Source organism: Mercenaria mercenaria, chromosome 10 (assembly GCF_021730395.1).
Source record: "Mercenaria mercenaria strain notata chromosome 10, MADL_Memer_1, whole genome shotgun sequence".
Lineage (NCBI taxonomy): Eukaryota > Metazoa > Mollusca > Bivalvia > Venerida > Veneridae > Mercenaria > Mercenaria mercenaria.
The window spans coordinates 29,288,952-29,312,528 of NC_069370.1; the positions used below are offsets into that span (position 1 = coordinate 29,288,952).

Genomic DNA, 23,577 nt, shown 5'->3' on the forward strand with positions numbered 1-23,577 from the left:
CTGTCTTCGTTAGGTGAAGTGATTTCTGTCTTCCTTATATGAAATAAATTTTGTCTTCTTTAGGTATAATAATATTCTGTCTTTTTCATGTGGGATGATAGTCGAAATTATATGCTGTCTCTTTAGGTGAAACGATATTCTGTCCGTATCGAACTTTCTGTACTAAGCGCGACCGCTGGTAAGCCTTGCTGAAAAATCGATAATCTTGTAACTTTGATCGTTATCTTCCGTAAATTTACGTCAATCTCCGAAATTTAGCGGAGGCCCATAAACCATGTTTTTCAATAAAATCGATATTTATTGCCTTGAGCTATATCCAATTAATGGCTCAATGGACACTTACTTTTACTGGTGGTAGAAAAACATTTTTTTTTTTGCTATAACTAAAATAACTAGATATTAACTTTTCTCCTTCATAATGCTTGTTTAAAACACGTTATCTACCTCCTTTTTCGTTACTTCTCATTCTCTTCTATGAAAACTTTAACTTGAATTAATATAATTCTTCTTTTTCTGTTTTTAATTGATAAAAGCACAGGCATAAACTGTCTTTTTCTGTTTTTAATTGATAAAAACACAGGCATAAACTGTCTGAGTTGAAAAATGAAGATACAGCAAAATCAGTTTCATCATTTATTTGTAATACTGATGGTTTAAAACACGCTTTCTTTTTCATGTTTTAATTCAAGTGTCCTGACTCCTATTAAAAACTATGAAAAGCAATATTTATATGCCGATAGATTTATTCCTTCCCTCCACCTTTATTTCTACAACAATAAGCGTAGGTGTGATTATGAAATGATTAAATCCAGATCGTGCGAAATAAAAAACGAAAGAAAAAAAAAAAGAGAATCTTTTTAGATATCAGAAAATTACTATTTTTTATAAGTTATGGAAGAATAAGTTGTATTTACTAATTTTTCCATTCAGAATTGAAAAGCATTTGTAACGGGATACCGGAGATAAACTAAGCTTATACGACTTTTGGATACGTATCCTGTGTTGTGTATTGGTTAAGACCGCAAGATAATGTTTATTGCCGCGGCGATACTTGTAAATGAAAAATGATTAATTTGTTAACTTCCAAAACACATTCAAACATTTATTCTTTTCTGAAATAAACATGCTATACAGAATAGAACAGAACAGAACAGAACAGAACAGAACAGAAATTTATTTCATAGACGTGTACATGGTACACAGTCATTATAAATTCAAATAAATAAACGAATAGGTGACAGTCATAGCGAGATAATCATATATGGTACAAATACTTCGTCATTATACATAACATTAATAGTTAAACAGAGGATGAACATATTACATATTAAGAATAGAATTCCTAATTGTTAACATTTCTTTGACAAATTTCGATAAGTTTTATCTGTTGAGTTTAATAATTCTAAAAAATTATACATAGAAGGTCTATTTCTAAAATATCGTGTAATATATTTACTTCTCAAATCATTATAACATGGGCAGATAAAAATGACATGAAACTCGTCTTCAATGTCGACATCAGAATTACAACATAAACATTTCCTTTGGTCTCTAGGAGTATTATTTCTTGCATATCGGCCAGTTTGGATTCTTAACGGTTAGACAGAAATTCTTAATTTACAAACATAATAGCGGAGATTGTATGGCAAAATGTTTAAGTAATTCTCATAGCCAAAATTAGTTTTCAAATACTTGTAATTTAAGAGAACTTGATTTCTATCTAAACTACTATGCCACTCTTGAATAAAACAAACCCTAACCGTTCTTTGTTTAAATAAATTTGGTAAAGTTTGAAAATCTACAAAGTCGTCATCAAATACATACATAAAACCATATTCACTTAACATTTTCTTAACATTATAAACCCAATTTCTACAACCTCTATTGCACAATTGCAAGCTTTCATTATACATCGTTTTTATCAAAATATTATCTGAACTCTGAATTTTACACCAGTATTTTACAATTCGTACATAACGTGCTACATAAAGAGCATATCGACCTAATTCACCATAAATGCTAGCATTGCTACAATTTAGCTTTACATTTAGAATACGTTTGCAAAATTTTAAATGAATTCTTTCAATTTCTTTTGATTTCGTGTAGCCCCAAATTTCACTAGCATATCCAAGGATTGAACCAACAAAAGCATCAAACAATTGACATAATGTTTTAGGCGTTAAAGGTATCTTTTTAAAATTCACTAATAGTATATTTAATGTTTTAAGAACTTTACTTGCTAGGTGTTCTTGATTTAGATTAAAATTACCCGTGTAATTGAAGACTGTTCCCAAATAGTTAAAATTATTGACAACTTCGATACTATTTCCATTATAAGTCCATTGTTCATCAGGTAACAAGCCCCCACCTTTCTAAATACCATTATCTTTGTTTTGTTAATATTAACTTTTAAACCCCAATTTTCACAATAGGTAAATAAAGTATCAAGATGGTTTTGTAGTTCTTGAGGAGATTTCGCTAAAATAGCCATATCGTCAGCAAATAGTAATAGAATCAAAATAATGTCGTCAATATTTAACCCAGAGTTAAGGCTGATCACTACCAAATAGAATGTAAGCCTCCGCAGGTCTATTCACAAGTAGTCCAAATATAAATAGTATTAATCTTTTTTCCTTTCCTAGTGCATTTTCTCGGCAGCAACGTGCTTACTTTTACCCTACCGCGTTTCAGTATGTATCACTTTGCATTCTAATTAAATCGGCATGTTCCTATCGCATGCTAGATAAAAATGGCAGCGTAAGAATTTAATGTCACGAAAAGAGAAATTGAAAGAAGCGAAAAGTAGTAAATTCAGCGGGTTGTATTTAACGAACTGTAGTTTTCTTATATAAAAGTTAACACCCCCTTTTCTTTTTGTTTTTCTAAAGTAGCGATCTAGTTCTTTATGGGAATATAAGTCTCTGAAAATCTGATATGCTAGAAAATGTCGAAAAACCGTTATGAAGTGAGTGGATTTTATATGAAATAAAGAACAGCTGGATTTAGTGGTGTTCAGCCTTAACATCACCTTGTAAAAATAACTCGAGATCTTCAATAAAGAGAGAAAACATAATTGGTGACAAGACCTCGCCTTGTCGCAAACCGATTGCGTATTCAAAACAATCAGAAAAGCTATTCAAAGACTTTACACAAGACTTAACCTTGCGGTACATATCTTTAATTATGCGTAAAAACTTTCCTTGAATTCCCAATTTAAACAATTTGAACCAAAGTATATTATGGTTAATAGTATCGTAACACTTCATTAGACCAACGAAGACTAAATACAACCTTTCATTTTCATAAATATACTTTTGTATAATAGACATGAGAACAAAAATAGCATCCACTGTGGATTTACCCTTTCTAAAACCGAATTGTGAATCTGTTATAATATTGTGTTTATCACATAACTTGGTAATTCTCTTATTTAAAATAGTCGTAAATAATTTAGACAGGCAATTAACTAGTGTAATTCCTCTATAGTTTTGTACATTATCATAATCCCCGTTTTTGGGTACAGGAACAATAACACCGTCTGCCCAATGTTCCGGGAAGAAACCGGAATTTAAAACTGCATTAAATACATCACATAAATGAGAAGATAAAATGTTAATGCTTTCGATAAAATATTCGTTTAACAATAAATCATTACCAGTGGCTTTACCAGGTTTTAAACACTGAACAGCATCATTTATTTCTGAAACAGTAATAGGTACATCTAACTCTGGAAAACAAGTATTAGTATTATTAAAATCATGGTTATTAACAAAATCTTCAGCATCATCATTTGTAGATACAGAAATGTCATTACTTAAGTTTTCAAAATATACACGAAAATCTTCCAATGAAAATCGGGAAGTGTTGCTTTTATTACAATTAAAATACCGCCAGAACTGCTTAGGCTTACTTTTACGTAGGTTTTCAATGTCAGACAATTTTTTGCACATAAATGCAAACTTTTTCCTTTTAACAAGTTTTTTTTATATTCGGTTTTACAGTTACAAAAATGTGTTCTGCTAGTATCAGTTTTGCACATATTAAAATCATTCCGTGCTTCTAAATAACGTTTTCTTGCCATAGTACATTCATTGTCGAACCACTCAGCGTTATTAACCTGTAAATTATCGTTAAAATAAACATGCGACTGTCTCGTATACGATTTAGTAAAAAGAGGGTCTGCAACATTGCGTACAACCGAAGTTAGATTACAAAGGGCTTCGTTCACAGACAGTTTATATTTCTAACAATGCTGTTCAATTCGGTTAATTTTGAGATTAAAGCCGACCTAAATTCATCTCGATGTAAATTATTCCATTTAACATTAGAGTAAGACTAGTCGTCGTGACATTCATAAATCTTATTACAATGTAAAGATAAGATCAGCGGTGCGTGATCGCTCCACTCATTAACGGATTCAACTGTAAAATCATACACATTTTTGAAATTTTGTTCACTAGTTAACAAGTAATCAATAACTGACGAACCCATTCTCGATATATATGTATAATTATCTGAGTGACCAAGTCTACCGTACAGATCGTTGTTTGAAAGTTCATCAGATACATAATTATACGCCCGATTCGGAAAGCAAGAATAGTTTGTTTAAACAAAGAACTATAAAATACAGTATTATTTTACATTATTATATTATATCATTTTATTGCTTTTTTTAAAGTTCATTCTGTGAAATAATATTTTGTCTTCTTTAGGTGAAAGGATATTTCGTTAGCTTAAATCATAGTTAAATGACATTCTGTCTTCTAAATCAAATATTATTTTGCCTTCTACAGGTGAAATGAGATTCATCTTCGTTAGGTGAAATTACATGCTGTCTTTTTTTCAGGTAAAATGTTATTATGTCTTCTTCAGATGAAATGATATTCGGAGTTCTTCAGATGATATGTTGTCCTGTCCTGTCTCCTTCAGGTGATATGTTATACTGTCTTCCTCAGGTGAAATGATATTCTGTCTTCTTCAGGTGAAATTATATTCTGTCTCCTTGTTTATAGGGTAACAAGTATTACGTTTGAAGTCTAACAATGATCTGTCAACTAGTTTCTTCTACTGATCGAATTATTTTATATAGCTAATTTATCTTTACACTCTAAAATCGGGCCAGCAGTTCCATACGAGAATTTTTATATACATATAGGGAAAATGACCATGCCTCTGGCGGCAATGTTTTGTTTTGACGAATCAGAATAACTTGAACAATCTTTGTAAAGGGTCATGACTTTTGACGAATTGGGATAATTTGAACAGTTTTGGAAAAAGACAGACGGTGAGAGACCACAATAGCTTACCCTGTGCTCAGGTGAGTCAAAAATCATTTGACAGGTTGAGCGATTGGTCAGAAACAAACTTGTACTTTGAGGATATCGTATACATAAACTTCAAGCACCGGGCACTGCCTAGTCTGAAACAATTGCTTTCAAAGTTTGTGTCATATTTCCTTATTTAGTCTAGCCTTTTTAAAAGGAATTTTTATTTGGATTTGCAATAGCATCAAGTCAGCTGGTGTTAATCTATAGTCAGCTGAAATGTTGTATTTGCACACTGTTTAACGTCTTTTTTTTTCAGACAACGTCCGATCTTGTATAGGGTCGAAGCAGCAATTAATTACCCAGTGATACAGTACATTTTAATCTGCACTGATGACAAAAATAACTTATATAAAAAGGGTACCACCTTCACGAACATCATTTACAGTTAGAATAACATATTAAGTTAAGAAGTCCATATTTCATTTAAAGAGGATAATTAGTTAATGAAACTAAACAAACGAACATGATCAGATCAATATAATCGAAGTTCATTTAACATGATAAAGCTACTAAAGACAGTTTATTATCGGAGGTAAGGAAAAGTGTATACTTTTTGAATGTTTCATCTTTTTTTATTGACAGCGTAACATTAATAAATGTTCCTTGAAAACGTTGTACAAATGCTGTAAAGAGTTTTATTACACCACAAATATAGACGCATATTATCGTTGAAATGCACTTTTGTTCGTTCTTAAAACTGGGCTTGGTTTAAAACCTAATATTACCGCAATGAGATCAAATTTATGTATTAATCATAACACTATGCGGGCATTACATGATGTTATTAGATAAGATCATCGACGAATTCCATTGTAGTTAAAAGGTCCAATTGACTGAGGAATGCATTTCGACTTGAATGAACGACCATATGTTTTAACACTGGGATTCTCGTTGTCTTCGTTTGATGGTCGTATCAAAACATTATCTGCCGAGTAAAGACTAGGACACTCTGCAAAGTAATTGTGTGGCGTGAGAAAAAACGAAAACTGGTTCCATGTGGTCGGTGTAGATGGAATGTCCTCAGTCACTGGGATATGATTGGATCCAATGGTTACCCAGGCAACCAGGTCTTCATCAACTAAATTCTCTCCATCTATAAAATCTTGAAAGTCGACTAAGGGGTCCCAAGGATCGTTTTGCGCGAAAATAGACGTTGAGTCTCTTTCCGATTCTTTTCTTTTTGTTACAATAATAGAATAATTAACCCACTTTGCTGCAGCAGTAACTGATTGGTCTGACAGGAGGTGGGATACAGGAGACTTATTTAATATCCTATAGCCCTTGCTTGAACCATACTGACTCTTTGCATCACTGCTAATAATTACGTGATACTGTGGCGTATTTGAGTTATAAGCAGTGGATGCTCCAGTTTCTGTGCTGATTAGTTCTGGCTTGATAAGGAGCTTTGTTATGTTTTTGTTAGGGAGCCATGGATGTTTCTGTGTTTCTGCTTTTATATTATGGACCATGTATCGATTACTTGTGCTAGTTATATCTAAATCGACTTTATAATTAAAAATATGAACATGGAGGTCTGCAGTTACATGATCATGTATAGGACTACCGTAAATATCTTCCTCCTGCAGTCGAAATGTTGCATGTACATATCCAGTCGCGGAGGCTTTCACTTCTACTGCACCGTTAGTGTGAAATATATAATCAAAAACATAGTCATAATTCCAGACATTCGCAACCGTTCTAATAATCAAATGATAATCAACAATACCACCGTAAAAGTCATACCCACCATCATAGTTGTTCTGATAATGCCTTCTCAATGGCATACCGCCATTACTTTCAAAGACACACACGTTATTTTTAAATATTTTGGTGCTTCCTGAATTTGCAAAGAAGTATGTATCCAGATAGACCGCCGAATCTGGACAGTCTACCCCTCTAGCTAGCTCCATACTTGATGCACCGAGAAGCCTGGAAATATCGTAATAATTTGATGTTCCCTGAGTAGGACCGTATCCGGAGTACAACACAAGAACCTCCTGTAGACTTATTTCATATGCTATTCTTGTGCCATTAAATTTGACATCAAATATCTGCAGTCCTGTCGTTGGTCGCATGTGGTAATTGAAATTCCATTTTTTGTAAAATACACGTTGCCCGTTCACTTGAAACCTTTTGCCGTCTGGCTCGGTTAGTTTTGGACCTTGTAGTGGTCGTTCGGGAAGCTCGCCCCTTGCTTCGTAAGAGGAATACAGTGACTGGTCTTTAAATGAATGTATATGAATTAATTTAAGCGACTTTATGCGATATGCATCCATTAAAGCAGAAACAGTTTGAAACATTTGGCCGTTGTATATGATTTGCTCCATGCGCCATTTGTTTGTGTCTGTTGAACTATGATCAATAAGGAACTCTAGTCCTAATGGATGAATATAGAATCCTTCAACATCCGGAAATAACCAAGTCCATGTCTTCCGGTCCCCACTATATTGTCCACGCGGAGCCAAGTCATAAACTTTTAAACAGTTCAGACCTTTTGTACAGTTATGATAACACAGACCAAAACTTTCCATCAAAAGGGGATACAGTTCTTCAGTTATTTTATTTATAATCACCGGAAAGAGAAATTTGTAATCTATATCATCTATTGGCCGGCTGGTATATGGAATAGGATAACGTTTATATGACGGATTTTTGTAGAGTCTGTGTGTATCTGGCAGTCGCGTAGGAGACACAATATACTCTTCAACAATAGGAGGATACCTGTCGCCCCTGACAACGGTCACAATGGCTTCACGAGTAGGTTTTTTACTTCCATTATCAAGGTATCTAATTGTCTCATCTTTCCTTGGAAGGAATAGATCTATCATATAGATATAACTGCTATTTATAACTGCTGACTGAAACGGAATTAAATTCATCTCTTTATCGCGCAACATAAAATCATTAACTGTTTCATATTCTTCAGGTGTAAGATCATCGAATACTTGCGGATTGTCAAGATCACGTGGCTTTACAAAGTCTTTGTCACTGTACTTACAGAATTGTTTGTCCGGTATTTTAGATGCCATATAGATGACGACAACTATGAGCACTATGGTGGTGATGGCCAGGCATGTACCAGCAATTCTCTGTATGAGAGCTTTTTTAATGTCAGAATCTTCGCTATCTTCGTCATTAAATCTTCCAAACAAGGCGGGATTTGGAGCCTGGAAAAGTAGATTTATAGCGTCTACAAAGAAATAAGTAACGCGGCACGAATTATATATTATGATGTTTATTACGTACATTGTATGCATTGAATTTTGACAGTTTGTCTACATTATCTTATTACGGGGTAAACTCCCAACAATCAGTCACTGGGAAATACGACAAATGAAATATAACAAAAGTTATTTTTTAGGTTATTTTATCATCATTATAGTCGATTTCCATGCACTAAACATTCAAAGGGACAAAAAGTTGTCCTTGAAAAACTGGACGAATAGTAATCAAGTGTCTGAACGCCACACAAATTGTTTAATATACTACTACAAACCTCAAACGCTGATACTCTTGGAGATGGATTTGCTTCAGAAACAACTGATATTCTTGGTCGTTTGGACGTTGGCCATCTGGAAGAAATAAAAAAAATGTTTCCTTTGAATCTGACAGCGTACTGGTTAATAAACATATATTAGAATATATGACGAAACTAATTGTCATCTTTTTGGTCTGCATCTTGTTAGCAGTGCACTGTTAGCTTGGCTGAATTGAGATGGGATGTCTATGAGTAGTGACTATTTGATATGACTGAAATAACCTGAAATTGTTATGACTGGCCATTTAGTATAATTGAAATAATATCTGATGCCTTTGAATGAACGCTTAGCACGGCTACAATAATTTGTGGAAGTCCAGTATTGACCATTTAGTATGGGTGAAATAATTTGGGAAGTCCAATATTGACCATTTGGTACGAGGACAATAATTTGAGAAGTCCATGATTGACAATTTAATGCAAATACAGTAATCTAAGGTGTGCTTGACCGGCAATGTAGTACAACTGAAGTAATCTGTAAAGTCTTTAACTGAACATTTAGTATGGCTTAATTAATCTCAAATGTCTATAATTTACTATTTAATATGACCGAAATAACCTGAAATGTCTTTGGTTGCCAATATGACAAAAATGATCTAGAATGTCTATGAGTGACTTTTTAGTGTGGCTAAAATCTTGAATGCCTATGACTGACCATTTAATATACTAGTAGCTAAACTAGTCTGGGAAATCTGTGACTTATCATTAAGTTTAACTGAAATAACTTGGAAGGTCTTTGAATGACCATTCTTGACAAAAACTACCTTTTGACTGGATTCGAACATGCATAAACGAAAGATAATCGTGCATTTACAAGGCGATTCACGTGCTGTGAATACATGGTGTTTAGTTTTGAAAGACGAATATCTATTCCTGCGCATATGTACGTTTGGACTTTTCGTCTTGTTTCATTCATAATAACTTCTTTTTGTAGCATATAAGATGCAATCTAATCCATAGTATGTTTTGCTGTATCCGTTACTAAATGGTATCTCCCCTACAGACAAGCCAATACTCCTTCTGTTTCAACTTGACTTATCGTCGGTTCAATTTTTGTTGATAGCCGTGAAGGTATTGGATTGCTTGTAACTTGTACGATTGTTTTTTTTTCAGGATTCATATTTAAGATTTTGGGAAGTATCAGTCGGTAAATTTTTATTCAATTTCTCACAAAATTCATATAAATCTTGAAAGCAGGTCAATACTTACCCGTCCTCAAAATAATTGTTCGTAGTCAAAATAACAAATAAAGTTACTATTTTCTAAATTGTGTTCCTGTTTATCGAATTTTTAAGTGATATGCTGTTGTAAATTCAGTGATAAGGATGTACGAGCGATATTTTTTCAGGATATCCGCCATTTTGAAAAATGTTTCTTCGAATGTTTCTAATAAAATTTATGCTTTATATAATTTAGGAAGCAAAAATAACATGACTTCTCTATGACTGACCGTTTAATTGCATAGATCTCATTTTTGACGGTTTTTGCGTGCGTGGCTCAAAAAAGTTTTCTTATCATAATGGTCCATTACTTTTACATACAAGCTATCTTGACATGTTTTTGTTTCAAGAAAATGTAAGTGAAATTCAAAAGTTGCACAAGTGTGAACTGCAGACTTGGATATCTTGTATCCTTCTGTGTATTACTGATAATGTAAGTAATATTTTAGAACAATGATGAAATGTTCCAGGTAGCAATATATTTTACTAACAATAGAAAGTAGTCACCTGTGTGTTCTAACAGTTCCATGATCTTCATCGCTGGAGTCGGAATCAGTGTTGACTTCCGGTATACTGTCTTCAGGTATGGCTGCGGTATACCTCTTCGGTTTAAAACCAAGAGACATTGTAAATTATTTATAAATCACACAAGAATCTTATCTGTTTATACCGAACGGGCTTTAAACTTAATTAGTGATTTTCCAATTCAAGATAAAATCCATTGATGGGTCCAAATTTACATAGTTCTAACAAACAGTTCGAATTCAATAAATAGTATCTTATACAGTACTGCATGATAATCTGATAATCTTGGATGTCAAAGTACGAGAAATAGTTCAGTGTCCATAGAACTGCATACAAATACCACTGTATCAACGCTAAATTTTATTCTCTAGATAAACATTATCATAATTGAATGAATACGTCGCATATAAAACTCGACAAAGTTTAACAAATTATTTAGTTTATAATTATGTCTGTAGCAAATGTATTTATACATAAGAACATATTCAAACAAAGTATACATATTATTGACCGTTGTAGCAAATGTATTTATACATAAGAACATATTCAAACAAAGTATACATATTATTGACCGTAAGTATTGACCTGACACTCATAAATCTTCGTCAATATTTTCTGGCGTTTAAATTCGTTATTTTACGCGTTAGTAGTAACCTGTATGCAGTGAAATTTTATCGATATTGCTTTTAATCTTACACTATTTTATGTAACTTATTTCACGTTTCCGTTATTTTTAATTTTTGTTAGCATTTACTCATGATTTCTTTTTTAATCTGCACAATAAAATACATATATTAATATACATAAACTATAGAAGTTAAAAATCATCTCACTTCGCTGGAGGTATCAGTAGTGCTGCCCAGGTCAGTATTTTATTGTTAGTCATATGGCGCTATCCCAGCTTAAAATTTGATGGTGGAGGAAGACCCTAGGTGCCTCACCGACCTTCCGCAAGCCTGCAGGATGGCTTTCACATATGACAATCACGTCTCGAGTGAGGCTCGAACCCTCATGTCAGCGACATTAACCATTCGGCCACGGAGGTCCCTTCTGTCAGTAAAGTCGGTCGTGTCATCTGTCAGGTTAATGATGTTAATGTCCTGATGTCCACCCAAGTAATGATCGCATACTTTCATCTGTTCTATCGCCCTTTCAACGTGATCACAAGCATTTCGCCCATTGTCCCATTATTATTGTACATACCTGCAAGTAAACTTCTGGTGGCGGACAAGGAACTTCTACTGGCTTAACTTTATGGCGTAAAACTCAGGATGATAAAAGGGGGCGAGGGGGGGAGGGGCGTAAGGTTTCACGACCATGGCGTCGTAGCTGGTCTACCGAGGATGATGGTGCTGGTTAATGCAGTCTGAACAGATCATAAAGCTAAGCTGTGGCTTCTACAAGTCATCGCCAAAAGTAATCTTATGATTTTGAAGTCATTCCTGAAAAATGAAAAACAAGGTAAAAGTTATGTAAAATACATTTGGAACAATTTAACGATTATTTTTTATTACATGGATTTACATTGTATTTCAGCTTTTTTCAATTACCTTAATTTCCATCTTAAAGGGATTTCTTTGCTTGCATCAAGTGATTTTTTGCGTCGTACATCACGATCACACTAGGGCTATGCATATTGGGAAGTAGCTTTTGTTCTGACTACTTCGTGAAGTTTTGCCCGTCATTTAGGGGTGATAGTCTCCAGTTGATAAAAAGATGCCTTGAGACACCAGTTGAGCGCCGTTGCGGGTTCCAGCATTAACAACAGTCAAACGTTGTCCGCGGTTACAACAGGGTACAACATTTGGCAAGTCATCCCTTTGCCAACATCTCTATGCGGTACACGCTGTGTCTATCCAGCCTTTGTTCATGTTAACAAGAAAATATCCCCTGTCTTCCAGTTCTTTCTTCTTAGCATAAAATTCCAGTCGCTGTTTGACAATGGAAAGATTTTCTATGTGAACATTTCTGTTATCTATTGTTCTTTTCCAAGTGAAACCCATCTTTTCCGTTACAACCACCTACTGCCTGGGTGACCGATTTCTGATTTTAGGGCAATCAAAAGATACTTCGATGTCGGGAGCTGACGCCGATGAGTATAAAATTCCTGAATTTTGTTTCTGATGACTGACTCGTCAAATCCATCTATGGGTTTGTAAAGTTCTCGTTTCGACGGTTGCGGTGACCAAAAAGTCTTCCTGTTTCCCCAAATTCTACCACTTTAAAAAACTGTTTGCCTGCTGACACAATTTGCTTGCGAATGAAAGAACGCTTGTCCAGTTCTGGATCATGTTTCCTTAATGTACTCGGACACGCTGGTGACAAGTAATTTGTCTTTCTAAGATGTTTTAAAGATTTTTAGTGAACATTTTTCAAAACGGTTTAGTGAAATGTATAGAAGAATGTTGAATATACAATATCTGAACCATAAAAATCATGGTAAGCGTGGCAAGTTCCTCACCTGTTAAGTTTTCAGATAAAAAACATAATATGGACAGACATAAGGCCCGAACACGCAACCCCGAGCTTGGTAGAACGTTTTGTCCACACAGCTGTTTGCAAATGTGACATGGTGTCAATTTAAGAAATGTATCTCTAATGTTATATTAGTTTTTTGATAGGTTTTTCATTATTTGAAAACCGAAAATTAATATACGGAAGCATATGAAATATTTATGTGTTAGGTCAATACTTAAAAAATATATTAAATTAGTACAGTTTAGGTAGTTGTCGCAAACACTACTGGGTCTGTTTATTTCGAAGGCCAATTAATGATCAACAGCCATGTTCAATGTTAACTTTATAAAAATCGGAAAACGTTCAGGGGGGCTGTCGCCTTCATAGTAAGGTCACAGCACAAGGTCAAGGGTCAAATAGGTGCATTTTTTTTGTTATAAACGTCTGATTTTCGCCATTATGTTACTTTTAAACTTGCAATTTTTCGGTAATAATCAAAACTAGAACTAACTGTTGACAGATATAAAGATATCCTGCGGAAGCATAGATTGCAATCGTGTAAAAAATAGCAAACTCTGTGTACGTGAGATAGTGCGGAATGTGCAAATCCTCTCAAGCATTATCTTAGATGGCCTATGCTGTCAATCAAAACTCTATTCCAGTAGCTGAAATAATTTAGGATTGTATACTATCTATATACAATACATTAAGCGATATCAAAATCTGAAAATAGATATTAATTTACTGCAAATATTATGTTTGTTTGCATCCATGAAGCTCTTCACATCATTAAAATTATTTCTTTGCATATTAATATTAGGCTTTTATAAGAACTGGAAACCGCTCTTTAAGTGTTTTTGACATCTACGATTGTATAATTGTTTATGCTGGTTCTGTGGATGTCTTAACTTCAAAAATGCTTAAAAGCTGTGAATTTTATAGTATATCGAATTTCATTAGCATGATCTTTATGACTGAATGTAGGGATACGCATGTTTGTTTTCCTGTAATAACATCTTGAGAATCCCGAGGGAATGGTTGGTGACTGAACCCTGTACAGCGAACGTATCAAGGTATCACAAGAGAATCTGCTGTTGTTATAGAATGAAACAAAGATGCGCTTACGCTATTCTAGAATAAAACTTGTAAAAATAAATACATTGTCCATTAAAGTCTGGCTACTGAACGCGCAAAGTAAAAAAAAAATATGTATTCAATTTAACAATACGCAAGAAGGAGAATCTCTCTGTTAACACACTGAAAAGTGTCCTATTAATAATAATAATAATGATAATAATAATAACAACAAAGACTTTATTTATAGAGGCAACACAGTGAGGTCCAGCCCATTCTACCATGTGAGCCTGAGAATAAATTAAAATGACTTCTTAGCTATATATTCCCATAATAGTTCCAGTACAAAAGATATGGACGGCTAACATATTCAGTTGCCACTGTTTGCTTATTTTAAATCCATTATTTTGAATTAAAAATCTCTTTTTCCTGCTCTGCTTATCCTGCATGAAGTTGTTTTTAAGTAGTAAAGTAATTGTTTGTGCGAAGTCAATCTAACCCCATTTGACCTTTTAACCCTTGGTCCGAACCGACCAATGCCGGCCAATTTAAAATCCACAGGTTTTAAACCCAATAAAAACCTCTGATTTAACTAAAGATGATTTAATTAAAGATGATTTAAAATGAAGAAAACATATGTCTTTATTTAAAAATAGTTTCCACTTAAAAACTTTAAACACTACACCGAGATACAAAATGTAGAATAAGTTTGGCCTAATATAACATACAGGAAGTAAAATATAATGTGGTTGAATTTAGACCACATTTATTTTCTGTTTAAATAACTCTTTTACTTCCTTGTTTTGTAATCCTTCTACATAGATAAAACAACTGTTAAAGACATTAGAAATGACACAAAATGTACACAATACCAATAAATACATTAATAATTATCCATGAAACAAGAAAATTTCAAACTAAAAAAAACACAGCCCGGAAACCAAATGCTAAAATAACAACTAAAAACACGCCCGGGAAACCAATGCTAAATATAAAAAATTAAAAAGGTCGGTTATTTACAAATTATCCCCTTTTTTTAAAAAAACAAGTAATATCCCCCTTTTAAAAATTTTTGAAATTATAAAATTTTTTTTAATTAATATTGGAAAAAATAAAATTACTTTGGGATTTGTTTTTATTTAAAAAAAAAAGTTTTGAATAAATTTTAACACAAAAAATAAAATTATGAAAATTTCAAAACCAAAAACCCTTTATAATAAAGAATATACACTTAAAAACCCGGTTTAAACCTTTTTTATCATTGGGCGATTTTGTTATGTTTAGTTCCGGAAGTCAATTGACTTTTCCCTTGTCTGTTTTAAAAGGTAGCTTGCAGTATGGTTTGTTATGGATGCCTTGTCTGTTAAGGGAGAGGTAACGACAACAGGCCGGCATGGTTGCAAAGTGCGCATGTGCAATCATCGTTTTAAAAATAGCCCTTAAAAAAATTACCCGTACATGGGGACCCCTTTAGAAATATTTTTAGATAAATTTGTCCGTTTCCGGTTTCGATCATCATAAAAGGGGTAAGAATTATTATATAAATTTTCATATCATTTTTTTTCTGGATGCAAACAGACCTCTGAAAAAATTTTTAAAATGTTTGCTTTTTATGTTATTTTTCAATGTTCAAATAAAAATTGAAGCTATTCTACTGACAATCAGTGTGTATGTAAAAAACTCATTGATTGAAAAGATTTGATAAAAAATTTTAAAGTGAATTTTTTTAAAAAGGTAATCATTATTATTCTGTTTATAGAAAAAAAAAAAAATTTTGGGGAATTTTGTTTAGATGTGGTTTTAAACTAATAATGGGAATCCCAAAAAGTATCCTGTACCCCCAAACGGCGCTATGAAAACAAGGTTTGGAGAAAAAAAAAAACACGTGAATTCTTTTTAAAAGCTGAATGTTTTGAAAAGAATAGTTTTTTTCTGTCTGAATACAAAAAAAAAACTACTAAATTTCTTTTTGGGAATTTGGGGAAAAGGGAAAAATAATTTAGCTTTGCTATACCCTAAAGCACAGTAGAAAGTAAAGAAATTATTGTTAGGGGCAAGTTAAAATTTGTCAGATCAAAGCCCCCCACAAAATGAAGTATTTTGATAAGTGGTTTTAACTGCAATTAAATTAAATAAAACTGCTAAAATACTTTTATTAACAATTGTAGAGAAAATATTCCCGACGTTTTCAGAAGTATTCAAAAACAGTAAAGCCTCACAGACGGTAGGTTTTTGAATTTAAACATTTAAATTAAATCCTTTAATTTTAAAAATAAAATTTAATGTACAGCCAAATATAACCATGTGTATGATTTCGAAAATCTTAAGTCTTGACTTACAAATGGGAACATGTTCTATTTCGTATTTAGCCTTACGTACCCACCCACGTTGCAAGAAACATTTTGGAAAAAATTTATTTATAAGAGAGGTAAAATTAAAATTTCCCAGAAAAAATTTCCCAAATAATAAACCAAACTAAAATTTAAAAGGGCTTCCAATCATAAGGGAAAAAAAGGGTGACACTAAAAAGTTAAATGATTTTTTGCGCGCCATGAGAAAAAAAAACCCAGTGCTTTTTCCGAAGCATCCGTGCGTCGGGTCCAGTTTTTTTCCCTAACGGTTTCTCTAGTTGAATGATTTTAAAAGGGAAAATATATTGTTCACTATTTAACAGGAAATCTCTATTTTTTATTGGAAGTGGAATATGTCTGTTTTTGAAGATGTAAAAATTTTAAAATTGTACTCTTTGAGTGATTGTTTTGTACAACTAGAACCCCCCGTCTGTTAGGCCTTAAGTTAAGTGCAAAAAAGCAGTTTTTATCAGTACTGTAAACAAGCCTTAGTGTTCTCGTAGTTCTTAGTACGGCTGGAGATGGTATCTGTGAGACCATAGATATCTCCCTTTTTTGTGCTTCAAAGCATCACTGGAAACATGGTATAAGAGTATTTTAGTAACAATGCTTGACTGTTGCCCGGTTAAAATTTTAACAGCTGGTGCAGGGTTATATCATGGAAAGGATAGGGGTCAGTAACCCGGCCTCTGTAACCCGTAGTGGTAGGCTAGAGCCCGGTAACAATAAAAATATGAGAAGGGTATAAAATTTGAAAAAAAAAGATGTCGGATCTTATTTTATTTTAAAACAAACGATGATTTAAAAATTTGTTTTAAACCGGGTTTACAGGAAATAGGTATTTTTATTTTTTATCAGGGGAAAAATACATCGCAAATTCGACAAATTAATATACATGTATTCATGTATGTAATACCAATGTAGGCTTAAAAGGCTTTGCTGGTAAACGTTTTGTTTAAATTGTCAAAAAGTTTTTATTACGTTTTTTTGGTAATTTTAATATATACCAGCGTCACTGAAAATTTTTCCACTCTAAGGGCCCTTTTTTTTTAAAAAATCGCACTGGACTGTGTTAAAAGTATAACGGCTTCTTTTTGGGCAGCTGAGTCGTCACTGGTGTAAAGTTTTAAAAATTCGATTAACTCCATTTGAGACAAGACTGCACGTGCAAAAAGGGACTTTTTCCAGCAATGTCGACATGTACGAATTTTTCATCTAAAATATTCATCGCCTTAAAATTTTAGTCGACAGATTAAAGGGAAATATTTAAAAAAACAGAAATCCTTGCTAAGAATGCCACTTTTAAAGGCAGATCACCGCCATCAGGCCCGTGTTCACAAAACTTTTTTGAACTCAGTGAGTTTGATTTGGAAATTTTAAAATAAATTTTTTTTAAAACCTAAGGGTTAAAATTTTCAATTTGGAGGGGAACCATCATACTAAATAGCCATTAAAAAGGGGTTAAGCTTAATTTATTTTTTAAAAATGTTTTTAGTAAAAAATGAAAATGAGTTTTCATTATCAAATTCCTGAACTGAAAATGTTTTGGTAAAACAGGGCCGGCCAGGGGCATGGTTGAGGGCCGAATTTCATGTCGCGAAAGTGACCCCGTTATGCTGTTCCCCCTGACAGTCATAAAAGGGGTTGGAGACAGATCACCGGGGCTATGGAAATAGACCCGACGGGCCATGAAAAGGTGACCGATATTGTATAAAATAGAAGGGATATATTACGTGGTAATTTTTCAGTGACGCGAGTATTAAAAAGCCTCACTCAGGCCCGACGATATGATGAATTGAATTTTAACAGGATTTTGGGTAGTCAGTTATTCTTTTACTCAACAGTAAAAAGTTTTCAACAACATTGAACAAAATTTTTAAATACGAAGAAAACTTTTGGAGTTTTATCATTTTTTTCATCGCCCCGGAAAAAAAAAAAAACAAAAAAAAAACAATAACCAAAGTTCCGATTCGGGTCTTTCTACTTATTTGCCGAATCTGAAATGTATTTTTCCCGGGATTAAAGAATTAAAAATGTTTTGTTTCCTGGTTTTTCCATAAAATTTAAAACATTAAAGCAATGAGAAAAAACGAGAACAAATTTTAAAATCGTAAAACCATTTAATAGATAAAATATATTTTTGCTCTTTTAATTCTCAGTTTCTTTTGTTTCCAGCCTCTAGCATGTCCTGTGTATTGTCTAGGGGGTGGGTTTAACGGCCCTCAGATCCGGGTTATTGTCGGGTAACCGGGCCCCTGCTACTTCCAGAAACATTACTTTTGCTCCCATGCCCCAAAACCGTTGTCGTGTTTCTGTTGATCGCGGGGGCTTGAAAAATTTCAAAACTATAGAATCCATGCCAAAATGTGTGGGTTCTGTGCAACAGCTTGTGACGGCCCATACAGGTTCTAAAAAAAAAAACCATCCCCGTTCTGTTACGGGTTTAGTAACAGCGGTGAAATGTATTTTAAGCACTACGTAAGTTGACCCAACTGTTAGGGTTGGGTAGCAACAGATTAATTACGATATATGGTACTATCCCCTAACTTTTCTCTTGGTTTTGAAAAACAAGCATTGATATATCAGTATTATTTATTTAAAAACCCAACTGTAATTTGCACCAGTTTAAAAGCCGGGTATATATCGTACAAAAAATAACCATGTCCCAACTTTTGAACGGTTGGTAACAACAGCGGGGGCATGATATATATCGTATCTAGTTAACCTTATTTGCCCTTTTGTCGTGGTTTGGGTAGGAACAGAGAGAAGGGTATATATGCGTATATAAATAACCATTTCGATCGTTGTCTTGGTTTGGTAACAACAGGAAGAGCATGGTTTACGTATTAAGTGACCAGTTCTGGCTTTTGTTTGGTTCAGTACCAACGTGGGAGCAGGTAATTATAAATACTATGAAAACCATGTCCAAAAACTGATGCGGGGTTTTGGGTTTAACAACAGGGGGAGATGGTAATATCAGTTTTACAGATGACCAGTTCTGGCTGTTGTTGTGGTTCGAAAAAAAACCGGGATAGGGAAAAATTTGAGTATTATACTTTACATCCCCCCAACTTTGTCATGTTTGGTAACAACATGAGGCATAGTTTATTCAGTATTACAGACGAATATGTCCGGGTGTTGTTCCCTTTTCGATTTACAGTATATGAGTCTATAGATAACCTCCCCTAACGTTGTCATATTTTGGTAACAAGGGAAAAAGGCATGGTATATATCAGAAATACAATGACCATTTTTGGGTTTGTGGTTCAGTAACAACAGTGGGGCTGGAATTGGACTATAATAACCACCCCCAAACTGTTGTATGGTTTGGTGAAGGGGAAAAGGCTGGTATATATCTTATTACGTGACCATGTTCCGGTGTTTTTTGTGGTCAGTAAAAAAGGGGGGGCAGGGAAATTGAGTATTAAAAAACCATGCCCCAATGTTGTCAGGTTTGGGTAAGAAGGGAAGAGCATGGTAATATCAGTATTACAGATGACCGTTCCGGCTGTTTTTTATGGTTCAGTAACAACAGGGGGGAATGGTAAAATGGTACTATGAAACCATCCCCCAAACTGTTGTCAGCTTTAGAAAAATCAGGAAAAATCATGGTATATATCGTTTTACAGATGCCTTTTTCGGCTTTTGTCGGGGTTTTTATAAAACTGCGGGATCACGGAAAATATGAGTACTTAATAACCATGCCCAACGGGTTTCAGGGTTTTGGGTAAAAACGGAGGGGCAGGTAATATCAGTTTTACAGATGACCAGGTTTGGCTGTTGTTAGGTTCAGTAACAACAGGGGGAGCTTGGAATATGGTTATAGATAACAGCCCCAACTGTTGTCATGCTTTGTTACACAGGAAGAGAGGGTAATATCAGATTCAATTACCATGTTTGGTGTTTTAGGGTTCAGTAAAAACGTGGGAGCATGGTAAATAGAGTACTATAGAAAACCATGCCCCAACTGTTGTCATTTTAGAACTCGGGAAAGCGGTTATATCGTTTAAGATGACCTTTGTTCGGCTGTTTCGGGTTTTTAAAACAACTGCGGATCACGGTAAAATAGAGTAATAAGATAACCATGCCCATCTGTTGTCATGGTTTGGTAAAAACAGGAAGGAGGTTTATATCATTTTCGATTCCCAGTCCTGGCTGTTCTTTGGTTCGTAACAACAGTGGGGCATGGTAAAATAAAAGTATAAGAAACCATGCCCCCAAACGGTTTTGGTAGCAAACAGGAAAGCATTAAACATCGATTACGAGACCATGTTCCGGGCTGTTTTTTGTGGTTCGATAACAACTGCTGGATGGGGTAAATATGATTTATAATAACCATCCCCTAACTTTCCCCAGGTTTGGTAACAACGGGAAAGAGCTGGTATTATCAGTATTACATTTAAAACCATGTTCGGGTGTTGTTGGGTCGTAAAAACAGTGGGAGCATGGAAAAATATAGTACTATAGAAAACCGCCCAACTGTTGTCATGGTTTGGTACAACAAAGAGCATGGTAAATATCAGTATTACGAGACCATTTTTGGGCTGTTGTTATGTTGACAAACAACAGGGCCCTGGAAAAATTTGGTACTACCGATCCCCATCCCCCAACTGTTGTCAGGGTTTGTAACAACAGGAAGGCAGGGTATATATCAGTTTCAGAGACGATGTTCTGGGTTGTTGGTTCGATAACAATGCTGGTTGACGGTAAATAAGAGTAATATAGTTTAACCATCCCTCTTTTGCTGGTTTGATAACAACAGGAAGAGCTGTTTTTATCATATACGATGAAATATTTTTTGGTTTTTTTGGGGTTTGATATATATGTGTTCTATTAAAAACAATGCTTAATATTGTAAAATTTTGTGCAACAGCTGGACATTTTTAATAAGTACTTAGTTTTCATGACCACCAGAGCAACAGCGGAAAGGACCAAGAGTAATATAAAAAACCCATGCCTGACTCTTTTCGTGGTTTAATGCAACAGCCGTGCGTAGTTTGGTTCGGTAGCAGCAACGGTAACATGATATATGATTTCTATGGAGGGGAAAATTTTATCTTATTCAGTACTAAGTTAAAATGCCCAAATGTGGGGGGTTCGGTAGCAAAAATTACAAATAACCTTGTTCTGGCTGTTGTTGTAGCACATTTACCGTGAGAGTTTTTCTTTCAAAAAGAGCATTGAAACGTATGAATTCCAAAATTTGCTAAATAAAAAGGGACGAAAAGTGGAAAAAAACTAAAATTTAACTTTTAAATAAGGTAAACCGGGAAAATAAAATAGTTTCTTTTGACCTCATTTTCCATTGTAAAAAAATGAATATAAAGGAAAGGGCTTCAAAAAATTGATTTACTGCCATCTACAATGCAAAACGTTCCATTATAAAAAAAAAGGAAGGCCCTTTCCCTTCTTTTTTATGGAACAATATCTTTAGGAATTCCATCAGTACTTCAAGAATATTCATTCTGAAAAAGAGCCAGAACTCCCTATCAGAACCAGCTGTTGGAAGAAAGTGATAACTTTTGAATTGAATGTTGTTAAAAAATACAAAGGTTGTTTTTTTTTAAAGGTACTATAACTAGAAACAGTGGAAAGATTTTTTACTAAATCTAAATGGATGTTGAACTTTGTGGGTGAAATTTTTTATACAAGTTTAAACTAATCGAATTTTAACCCCTTTTTCTCAACATTTTATTTTTCAAAGTGACATATTTCCTTAGTCCTTTAAATCTTTATAGGAGCTGTGTAAAGTTGGTAAAAAACGACATACGACATTGAAAATTTGAATGTCGCCCCTTGCGCACATACGCATATGACATTCGAAAAAAATTTTTAAAGTCTTCAGTGCGCGAATCGACTTTCGACATTCGATTTTTTACAAAAAAATTTGAATTTTGTTTGTGCATACTTAAGACTAGACATTCGAGAAAGTTGCGTGCAAAATAAGACATTTAAATTTCTTTGTCAAAGTTGAAAAAGTAGCCAAATTTTTTTTCCGACATTCAACTTTTTTCAAAGTCGTATGTCGCGACTGAACACATTTAATTTTTTTGGGCAAAGTTCGAATGTGGTAGTCGCGCATGGGGGACAATCAAAATTTTGAATGTCGTCTGTTGTATGCGCAACCGAAGACATTCCAATTTTTTTTTTTTCAAATTCGAATGTCGTTTCTAATGTCGTTTTTTGCACGACATTAAATTTTTTTCCCAAAATCCTATGTCGCATACTGAACACATTCAAAAATTTTCTTTTTGCAAAGTTGAAAGTGTATGTCCAATGTCGCTTTTTGCACGCATTCATTTTTTTTAAATGTCGATGTCGAATGTCCGCATGAAGACATTCAAATTTTTTTTGAAAGTTCGAATGCTTATGTGCAATGTCGGTTTCGCACGACATTTAAAATTTTTTCGAATTGTCGTATGTCGCACACTGAACGCTTCATTTTTTTGTATATTCGAAAGATATGTCGTATGTCGCACACTGATCGACATTCAAATTTTTTTTTCAAAGTTCGAAAGTCGTATGTCGTTGTCGCAACTGAACGCATTCAATTTTTTTTTTTCAAAAATGAAAGTGTATGTCGCGCAAAGGACCATTCAAAATTTTCGAAGCGTCTGTTGTAGTTGCCACTGAACGCATTCAATTTTTTTTTTTCAAAGTTCGAATGGTTGTCCAATTCGTTTGTTGCACGTTCATCTTTTTTCGAAAGTCGATGTATAATTTGCCCCCTGAACGACATTAAATTTTTTTTTTTCAAAGTTCGAATGTCCCCTTGTCGCACAAGGGAAAGACATTCAATTTTTTTTGCCAAAGTTCGAAAGTCGTATGTCCATTGTCTATTTTGAACGACTTAACTTTTCTTGAAGTCGATGTCGTTTTTTCATGCACTGAACGACATTCAATTTTTTTTTTGGGCAAAGATCGAATGTCGTAGTCGCGAAAGGCACATTCAAAAATTTTTGAATTTGTATGCGTATGTCGCGCAATGGATGACTTCAAAAATTTTTGAATGTGTATGCGCGCATGAACGACATTCATTTTTTTTCAAAAATTGAATGTTATGCCAATGTCTTTTTTGCACGACA

At 34.0% G+C, this 23,577-nt stretch overlaps 1 protein-coding gene across 1 annotated transcript; it reads right to left on the bottom strand.

Annotated features, from left to right (window-relative positions):
- Positions 1-5,787: 5,787 nt before the first annotated feature.
- LOC123559569 (amiloride-sensitive amine oxidase [copper-containing]-like) lies at positions 5,788-10,925 on the bottom strand. Its single transcript, XM_045351502.2, has 3 exons — positions 10,593-10,925; positions 8,824-8,899; positions 5,788-8,494 (listed from the first exon to the last, which is right to left on the bottom strand). Exons 1-3 carry the CDS (start codon positions 10,709-10,711, stop codon positions 6,122-6,124), a joined length of 2,568 nt encoding a protein of 855 aa, XP_045207437.2. The 5' UTR covers positions 10,712-10,925; the 3' UTR covers positions 5,788-6,121.
- Between the last annotated feature and the right edge of the window lie 12,652 nt (positions 10,926-23,577).